The sequence below is a fragment of the Taeniopygia guttata genome, chromosome 1, assembly GCF_048771995.1.
Source record: "Taeniopygia guttata chromosome 1, bTaeGut7.mat, whole genome shotgun sequence".
NCBI lineage: Eukaryota > Metazoa > Chordata > Aves > Passeriformes > Estrildidae > Taeniopygia > Taeniopygia guttata.
Genome location: NC_133024.1, coordinates 65,492,227 through 65,502,129, shown reverse-complemented (window position 1 = coordinate 65,502,129; position 9,903 = coordinate 65,492,227). Strand labels below are relative to the sequence as shown.

General features: G+C 40.5%; 1 protein-coding gene across 2 annotated transcripts; it reads left to right on the top strand.

Annotated features, from left to right (window-relative positions):
* The first annotated feature begins 1,076 nt into the window (after positions 1–1,076).
* RFC3 (replication factor C subunit 3) lies at positions 1,077–9,112 on the top strand. 2 transcript variants are annotated; one of them, XM_002195750.7, is made up of 9 exons: positions 1,077–1,237; positions 2,428–2,565; positions 3,092–3,159; positions 4,803–4,900; positions 5,184–5,365; positions 5,617–5,753; positions 5,881–5,979; positions 6,981–7,050; positions 8,131–9,112. In XM_002195750.7, exons 1-9 carry the CDS (start codon positions 1,151–1,153, stop codon positions 8,320–8,322), a joined length of 1,071 nt encoding a protein of 356 aa, XP_002195786.4. In that variant the 5' UTR covers positions 1,077–1,150; the 3' UTR covers positions 8,323–9,112. The 2 variants fall into 2 exon arrangements, with proteins under 2 accessions (XP_002195786.4, XP_072786129.1); XM_072930028.1 differs by lacking the exon at positions 1,077–1,237 and adding an exon at positions 1,800–1,918.
* The last annotated feature ends 791 nt before the right edge of the window (positions 9,113–9,903 follow it).

Below are 9,903 nucleotides of genomic sequence, written 5' to 3'. Positions count from 1 at the left end.
GCCTAGGGCTTTTCAGACATGCTATGTCTTCACTCCTTCATGTTTTCAGGAGCTGAAAGAATTTAAAAGGCTGGATTCAGTCCTATCTGCTTATGTCTGACCTCATGCAAAAAGGATTTGTTTCCACTGGTACTTTAGAAACATAGAATGCCTGTCAGAGCACTTGCTGGAAGATGGTATGAGCTAGCAAAAGCTCTCTGGCGGCTGGAAAGAGTGTGTAGGTTATAAGGAGTTATCAAGAAGTTGCAATGAAGTGACAATTATAGACACAAGAAGAGCAGTACATCGTTTAGAAATTATTTAAAAGTCAAGCAAATGAGCTAAGGATCTGGAAAAAGATAAAAAAACAAGTAACAAATACAGCTAAGCAAAGAGAATACCAAATAAATTACTAGTCCAATTCAGAGATTACTTGGAAGAGCAGCAGGTATGGAGCGGGGAGAACAGCCACACATGAGAAACACTCAGACCCCAAACTGTAAATGCAGGAGAGGGAAGAGGAACAGGACATCCTGTGGCGCTGGGTAGAAGATAAGCACTGGGCAGGATATTGCTGCTGCAGCTTTCACAGTCAGTCATGCACCAGCGCAGTGCTGACAGAGAAGTACCAAGAGAATCAAGAATTCAACTAGATTGGAAAAGACCTGTGAAACCATCGAGTCCAGCCTGTGACCCAACACCCCTTGTCCGTCAGCCCACGGCGCTGAGCGGTGCGCCCTCGCTGCCGTGGGCTGGTTGAGGTAATGGTGGTAATGCTTGGATCTCAGGGGTCTTTCCTCCGAGAATCTCAAGGTGATTCCTTGAAATGAGCCGCAAGAGGAACTATTTCAGACGGGGCTCGGAGGGCTCGCTCCCCCGACGGGGAGGCAGCGCGCTGCTTTGGGCTGGCGGGCAGAGTTCATCTCCTGCGCACCGCTTGGTGAGGGGCTCTTTTGCCAAAGCCCTCAGGGAGCACAGCGGCTGCCGCTGCCAGGGCTGAGGCGGCGCCTCTGTTCCTCCGGAGAGAAAACCCCGCCTGGGCAGGGCTGGGGCGCGGCCGCCGCGCGTCCCTGAGGGAGCCGCGGGGGCGTGGCCGCCGCCGGGGTTTGTCCCTCGGTGGCCGCCGTACGGAGCGCGCCTTCCGCCGCGGCCCGCGCGCTCCGGCAGCGCCATGAGCCTGTGGGCCGACAAGCACCGGCCCGGCGCCCTCGCCCGCCTCGACTTCCACCGCGAGCAGGCGGCGCGGCTCCGCAGCCTGGTACGTGGGGCACGGCTCTGCTCTGCCCGCCGGCTCCCCGCCGGACTCTGCCCGGGGCCCCGCCGGTCTCCAGGTCCTCTCGGTCCTGTGCTCCCCGCAGCGGGAATCCCCCCGGAGTTGGCATTGCGCCTGAATAAGCGGGAAGAGTTTACTGTGAGGGTGACCGGGCACTGGAACAGATTGCTCAGGGTGGCTGTGAACTCTCCTTCACTGGAGACAGTCGGGAGCCATCTGGCTGCAGTGCTGTACCCTGTGCTCTGGGAAGTTGGACCGCTGTGGTCCGTTCCCACCTGACCCGTGCTATAATTGGGATTCCTGCCGAGCCCGCAGCGCTGCTCCTGTGGGGCCGGGGTCGGCAGCTTTCCGTCCGTGCAGGCCGTGCCTTTCCGAGCAGCGCCCGTACCGCGGGGAGGTGTCCCGGCATCGCGCCCCGCTTGGGAGCGAGGCCTGAGTGCCGAGGGAAAGGCTGCGCGGGGATCGGTGGCTCCAGTCTTCCGAGCCGTGTGCACGTGTTCTTCCTGCTGGTTTCAGTGTCCCCGAGAATAGGCTTAGGCTTCTTTGCCTAATGTTAGGAGAAATTTTTGAAGCGAGCAGCTGGGAATGAAAGGCAGGGCTGCTTCCCCTGCCAGATGTGCCGCCTGGCACATTCACTTCCTCAGGGATGAGTGATACCTAACTAATGTAGGTGCTTTCTGTGGGGTGTGATCAGGTGTGCTCCAAGTCATGCTTTTTAGCTTTCCAGGAAATAAACTTCTAAACGTGTGCATATATATATATAAAATGTATATAAAAATGTATTTCTATAATAATTTTTTATATATAAACATCTGCTTTAAACTTTGTTTCAACCCTTTTTTCTATGTGTTTCTCTCAGTTGTCACTACTAACTGTGGGAAGCATACAAATGTTGGAGTGGGGTTTTGGGGCTTTGTTTTGTTGTTGGTTTGCTGGGGGTGTTTTTTGAGCAGTGAGGTGTTTGAAGTTAAGTGAGTTGTACATGGCTGTCAGAAAAATACTATGTTCTATAGAAATGTTGCTGCAGGGAAGGATTTCAGTAGTTTTAGTTCTCGGTGCTATGTTGTGATGGAGCTGGAAGAGACATTTAATGTAAACTTGGATGCAAATGGAAGGACAAGTGATCTTATAAGGAAAATACTGTGGTAGCTAACTGATGTTTCTTTTTTGTTCAGGTTCAATGTGGTGACTTTCCTCATCTGTTGGTGTATGGCCCATCAGGAGCTGGAAAAAAGACAAGAATAATGTGTTTGTTAAGGGAATTATATGGTGCAGGAGTGGAGAAACTGAGGATTGAGCATCAGAGTATAACGGTAAAAAAAAAAATCTCCCATCTCCTGTGAAGTAATGTGGAAATACTGACATATTTCTGTTGTGAGACCTTTGTATTTATTTGAGTTTTAAAAATTATTTTTTATTTTGCACTCAGTATCTTCAACATCTTTATGTAATTAATCATACCGGTTTGATTATACAAACAAATTATTATCCAGATGTTCTTCAGGCCTTCAAGATACAGGGTTCTCAATTGTTTTCTGTGCCTGGTTGGCTGTTCTTTTGGTGTAGTTTTTTTTGTTCAGAGTGTGTTTTTTTATTTATCGTTTACAGTTTAGTTTGGACAATAGCATCTCCGCTGTTGCTATTTTACAGGCTGGATGATGTGTCAGTATTCCTTTTTTTCTTTGGAGGTGGGGCTGGAACCTTAAGAGATAAGCAAGTCTGTATCTTGGGAGTTCTTTGATCTCTGAGACTCTTGGTTTTCCTGTGACTTAGCCAGGTGTAAGCTCTAAGAGATTTTAAGAACACTTTCTGAACCTTAATTGCTTGTTTTCTATGTAGGCACCTTCTAAGAAGAAGATTGAAATTAGCACCATTGCAAGTAATTATCACCTTGAAGTTAACCCAAGGTAAGTGTGCAGTAAAAGTGCCTCACTTTAAAGATAAGCTACTGGCTGTGTTGTGAGTCCCTTCAGCCTGGGTGTGTGAGGGACTGATTGCCTGATCTGTTGCCTGATCAAGTTAGGTAATGGTCAATGGGTTTCGTCTGCAAATGAGAGCAGGGAGTGGATTTTTAATTTAACAGCTCTGAATAAACAAAAATTTGGATTGCTGCGTACTTAAGGCAGAAATCTTCTGTTCAAGTGGCTACATAAGCATACTAATGTTGAGGAATGGGCATAGGAGACAATTCTGGATTTAGAGAATTCACCATTTCAGTTGAAATTAAGAGCTTCTACTGGAACTAACACCTCCATATCATTAGTTCTCTCATAAATACAAAAATTAAAGAATTTGAAAGAAAGAAAGGCTTACCCTGTAACTTCTCCAAATAAACTGTTTAGAGCATGGGAAAGACCACCACAAAATACTTTGCATCCTGTCTTGACTGAGGTCAGATACTGATTTAAACAATGGAAGCTCTAGTGGGAACTATCTACATCTTCTTTAGCAGTTATAAAATTGCAGTTATGAATTGTTTGGAGACCCAAAGCAAATATTTATATTTACCTGAAACCATGTAATGCTGCTTTAAATCACCATGAGTGAATGTCATTGTGCACTGGGAGGTGTTGGTTACTGCTAAACCATAGCTCATGCTGCCTTGCGTTATAGAAGTTATTCTACACTGCCAGGTCTTCTTTAGGAACTCATTCTTCAGCTAATCTGTTTATTGATTAGCGAGTATCTGCTGGTATTCTAATACAGACACAAATAATTACCAGCTAATTACCAATAAAAGCCAAAGCTTATTGGGAATCACTGTTTTGAATATGTCATTTTGGTGTTATCAAATGTGTGACCATTCAATCCAGCTCTGATAACCTGAAACTACTAACACTTTTCCTGTTACTCTGTATAGAGTACTTAGAGCTTGAAACATAAAATAATTATATTTCAATTTAAATACAAAGTACTGAATTTTGATTAAGATCAGTATCCTGATTTTTAGGCTTTCAGTGACTGAGCAATTGTCATGTTTATGTCTGACCAGACAGTAAACATCTGTGCTGTGCAATGGCCTATGAAGTTTGGCTGAACTATAACAATGGTGAAGTCATGTGCATCTTGAGTAACATGGAATGGGATGAATGGTTAACAGGGAGTGTTAAGTGAATTTCTGGGAAGGACTCTGTAGAGTAAAACCCCGCATCTACATGTCAGACATCCTATTATATGGTTAGGCTTAATTGTTCTTCCCGTAATGAGTAAAAAGGTTCACGCTGTATGTCCTTGTTCAAACTAGGTAAAAAAAGTTTAGGTTTCTCATCTGAAGAAAATGAGTTCTATTTTAATGAGTTAATCAAACATTTAACAATGGTTTTACCACATTTGATTAAAGTGCTACTAAGCCAGTTGCACCTGCATAAACTTGGGTTGTTTTTATTGAGGAGGTAACTTTCAACAAGGTATATGGGTATTAGTTTAATTCTAACTCACAGCTTCTGAATTCTTCTGGCATTCTTACTCATTTAATTGACTCTTGGGGGATGTATTTTATATGCAATATAAAGTTTTTTTAAAACAAGATTTATTCTAATTCCTGGTACAGTGATGCGGGAAACAATGACCGTGTGGTAATTCAGGAGCTCTTGAAGACAGTGGCACAGTCCCAACAGCTTGAGACAAGTACTCAACGAGATTTTAAAGGTGAGTAAAACAGTTAAAACCAGTCAAAACAGCTCTTTAAACATGGGGAGATTTCTTTTCACTGTTTTGTTAGTACCTGTATTTTGCATGAAGATTGTACAGTCAAAACGGCACACAGGTAATCTTAATCTTTATTTTTCTGCCTGTGGAACCATGCTGCCTTTTTCTGTGTGTTATCACTTATTTAAGTGTTACTGCTTGTTGTTTGTATGTCAAAAGTATTTTTTTCTTAGAAAGATTTGATATTAATACAGAGCCCCACTATGTTTAATCCTTTTTTCAGTGGTGCTGTTAACAGAAGTTGACAAACTTACTAAAGACGCTCAGCATGCTTTGCGAAGAACAATGGAGAAGTACATGGCGACCTGCCGGTTGATCCTGTGCTGCAATTCAGTGTCAAAAATTATAGGACCCATTCAAAGCAGATGCCTGGCTATACGAGTGCCTGCTCCCAGCATTGAAGATGTATGTTGAAACAGAAGCAAAAATAAGTTACTATAAAATTCCTATTAGATAAGTTCTTGCGGTAGACTTGCATTTTATTTTCACATAATGACCTAGTTTTCCTTTGTGTTGGATGATTTGTCAAGCACAGCTTATGAAGGACTGATCCATCATCTCTGGTCTAGCAGATTCTCCTGTTAGAAAAAGGAGAATCTGTAGGTGCTGAACACTTTGTTAAGTGTTGTACTTCCTGCTATCTGTTTTCTGTCTAGATCTGCCATGTCTTGTCCAGTGTGTGTAAGAAAGAAGGCCTGACTCTTCCTCAGGAACTGGCTCAAAGGATTGCAGAGAAATCTGGCAGGAATCTTCGGAAAGCACTACTTATGTGTGAGTCCTGCAGAGTACAACAGTAAGTCACTGCAAAAATTAATGTAAATTATACTGTCAGACACATAAATGACCTTGCTTCTGAGGCCTTGTTAAAATAGGCAACAATTTGCTTATATTGTCATCTCTAAAAAGAAAGTATTTCTTAGGTATCCTTTTAGTGCTGATCAAGACATTCCTGAGATGGACTGGGAAGTTTATTTGAGAGAAACTGCAAATGCTATTGTTGGTCAACAGACACCACAAAGGTGGGTGAATGCACTTGTTAAGAGCTATGAATTATGTTTTCCATGTACTGTGGTACCTAAAAAAAAGAGCTGTATTCAAAAATGTGGCATCTCCAGTAATGTGTAATTTTCTGTATTTATACTGAAGCTGGTACTTTGCAGCCAGAGGATTTGAGCTTTAAAATTGCCAGAGAAGGCTGAATGAGTATCAGGAACTGAAGTACTGTTGCTTTTTCCTGTCAAAGCTTAATAATCTAAAGTGACCATAGGCTTAGTTGCATGTTGTGTTTCCTGGTTTGGTGATTTTTTTTTTGGTGGGTGTATATGGTCGGTCTAGTTTGTTTGTTTTACATAAAATTTCTCTTTGACCATCTTTAGCATAAAGCACCTTTGTAAAATAACTGGAAGTGATAAGTCATTGCGTTTTATGAGCACATCAGGAGATGACTCCTGTGTCCATCTCACTATCACACCCAAAGCCTGATCCTTTTAGTGTGTTCCATGCATTACTTGCATGAGATGTCACTTAATTTAAATGCTTGTAGCATCTGCCCTTCTGTTTTCAAAAGCTGAGCATTGGCTAATTGTGTCAGCTCTGCCACTTAATTGTCTTACCCCTTCTTATAAACAATGAAGACAGAAAAACAGCATAAAGGAACTCTCTGCTGTAGTAAATTGTGTGTCTCCTCACTAGTCTTAAGCATTAATAACTTAAATATGAAGAATTAAAGGTAAACAATTCTGAGACAAATTATAATAGCCTTGTAGCTTCTAGATTAAGTGAGACTATTGTAACTAGAGAATGTGTTATTTTATCTTTTGAGTAAAAGATGATATGCAGCCTTTGAATTGAAATTGACTCACGCAATGCTTTTGGTTTTAAAATAACACCCAAAACTAAAAACAAAAAAGAAACATTGCTTGGTTTGCCTCTTTTCCTGCACTGTATTTCACTAGTTGTGAAAAGACATTAGTATGCTTTGGGATCATACTTCTCATATTTTGTGGTGTCTTTCCAACAGGCTTTTAGAAGTCCGTGGACGACTTTATGAACTCCTGACCCACTGCATTCCTCCTGAGATTATAATGAAGGTAATTGAACTATCTAGCTCTTAATGTGCTATGAATTTTAATATTGTGACTGTCTCAACTAAAGCTTTTTTTAAAAAAATACACCAAAACATCATAAATTATCCAGATATTGATGAAAAGCTGTATCCTTTCCAACAGACTAAAACTAGTTCAGTGGCAGAGAAAAACAGCATTACAGCTGAGTGAAAATAAAGGAGGACATTTTTAGTCCCCTTCACTTCTCAGGCTAGTTACTATATTAAAGCACAGTTGAGGATCTTGGTGGTCTTTCACAGCCTTAATGACTGTATGATTCTGTGGGCTACTCTTCATATGATTGGTTTGCTTTTATAAAAGTTTTGTTACAAGTTCATTATTTGCAATGTCTTTGTGGAGAGGTGTGCTGAAGGAGGCTAGACCAGCAGGGCTATTCAAAGACAGATGTCACCTGTAACCTGGAGGAAAAATGCAAGTGGGATGTGAATGTTTTTATTTTAAGGAGCATGAAAGGATGCTGAAGACAGCTGGAGTAGAACAAAGATCAAAAATAGTGTTTGCAATTTAACCTAGTAATGTTTGCTTTGCCGTCAGACATAATTTCACATTAACAAATTTCTGCTTTTGATGGTTTTGATACTTAGATGTTTCTTTAACCTTCCTTTCTTACAGTAGGTTAGTGGATCTTGCAGTGCTGTGTTTGTGAGGAAGAAGGTGCCTTGTGTGTCTGTACATAAATACACTCATAAATACAGACACACTTAAATTCTAAATAACCCTTTTCTTGTTTTTTATTAATGTTGTTTCTCTTTTTGCTTGATGCTGTCAAGGTAGAAGTAAGTGATTTTAATACAATTGCTGTCTTGGTAAAAATTCTCCTCAGGCCATGTGCCTACATTCAGTAGAGGTTATAGTATTTGGAGATTAGATTAATTAATTTTCTTTTATTAAGGCATAAATTATTCCAGTAAATGAATATATTTTCTGTTGAATTAATGAGTGAACTATTGGTTAATGCTTGGCTATTTTCAGAGAACCAAGGTTATTGTCTTAACAAAAAATATCTAATTTTTCAAATACTGCCCTGTTTTTCTCCCATTTTAGGGTCTTCTGACAGAACTTCTAAATAATTGTGATGGACAACTGAAAGGAGAAGTTGCACAGATGGCAGCCTTCTATGAGCACCGCTTGCAACTGGGCAGCAAAGCCATTTATCATCTGGAAGCATTTGTTGCAAAGTTTATGGCAATTTACAAGAAGTTCATGGAGGATGGGCTGGATGACATAATGTTCTAACTCTGAAGTCACAGAATGTTGTGTCAAGATACCAATGGTGTTGGAAATGTCTAGTTGCCAGTGCTTGATTACTCGTGAGTCTAGTTCTAAGTCAAATATTTTTATTCTGCTGTTTAATAAAACAATGTTTGTTCAGGTTTAGAAACCAGATGGATTGTTTGACAGCCACAAATCCATCTTTAGATCCATACAAAATGCATTGGCCTTTCAGAAAGACAGCACATTGCCTTGGAAGATGTGTAAGATCAGAGCTGCTTTGCAATATTTGCAAGCTGACATTAAGAAGAGAGAGCACAGGTGCTGTATGCTTGGTTTTTGTTTGTTAATCACAGATGGGCAAGGCTGAAGGAAAAATGTTTTTTCCATGTTCTGCCAAGTTCCACCTTGAACATGTATGTTCTGCCTTCTGATCTATACGTCTTAGTGTTTGTCTGGCTTCTTTTTTTTAGCCCGAGTGTTTTCTGTGGTGTACTCACAACAAATGTTTTCTTTCTTTTTTCTTTGTAAGCAGTTATGTTGAAATTGTGGAGGAGCAGTACTTTGGTGTTGCTTGTAAATCACATGTAACACCTTGTTTAGAAGGATTATGCTTTCATAAAGCAAGTTCATTTGCTGTCTGACACTCTTGGGTTTGCCTCAACCTACATGCTGTTAAGGTAAAGGTTACTACTTTGACTATTTTTTTAATGAAAGGAAAAGTTTCAGCTTTCAACAAGTATCTTTTACCTCTTAAACTGATATGTGGCATTTTTAAAATGGCAAAATAAATTGTAGCAAATATGAACAAAAATGCTGAATTGTTTTTTTACAGTGTCTGTGATAGCCTAGGTGCATTCATCTGCTTTGATGTAGACATCTTTCAGAAATGTGCGATATCCCACACATACTGGAAAACTGAAGAGAGCCACTGAAATTTAAAAAACTTCAAATCAATACAAGCAACAAGAAAAAGTGAAAAAACAACCTCCTGTAATAATGATAATAATAGAAAACCAACAATACCTGTGCTGCAAGTCTTTCACCTGTTATGTCTATGTTCCATGGTACTCTAAAAATTACTGAATTCATGGTCTTTGTTTTTTTTTTTTTTTTCTTTTTACTTCACCATGATAATTTAGGCTATTACTAGACAGTATTTAAAGCTTAAGTTAGTTAAATACTGCTGCTGTTCTCAAGGACTTAAGGGTTCCATGTGGCGTGTTAATGCACAGCTTGCATTCAAATTCATTCTCAGTAAGATGGTGCTGCCCTGTTTCCTGCTCAACGGGGCTCCTGAAGAAGTAGATGATGAGTTTTTTTCCTTCCATATGCTTGTCACCCAAATCCACAGCACTGTAACTTGTCATATTGTGAATGTCTTCACTGTCAAAAGATCCTGTAGAAACATTAGTCAGTGATAGTGGAAAGGAATACTTAAATTCATTACAAAGTAGGGCACAACTTTGTAATGGAGGGGGCATAATTATGTACATAAAAACTGCCTTGCTCTGTCTTATCTTGCTCTAGATAAGACAAGATAAGCCTTGTCTTACCTACTGATTTTTAAAAGCTAAAGAACAGTTTTTGACTTCCCTACTACTA

Bases quoted from the DNA above. Each gene is read 5' to 3' on its own strand.
- RFC3 (XM_002195750.7), top strand. From the start codon at position 1,151: ATGAGCCTGTGGGCCGACAAGCACCGGCCCGGCGCCCTCGCCCGCCTC. The intron at 5,980-6,980 runs GTGGGTGAATGC...TCTTTCCAACAG, and splicing joins GGTCAACAGACACCACAAAG to GCTTTTAGAAGTCCGTGGAC. The intron at 7,051-8,130 runs GTAATTGAACTA...CTCCCATTTTAG, and splicing joins CTCCTGAGATTATAATGAAG to GGTCTTCTGACAGAACTTCT.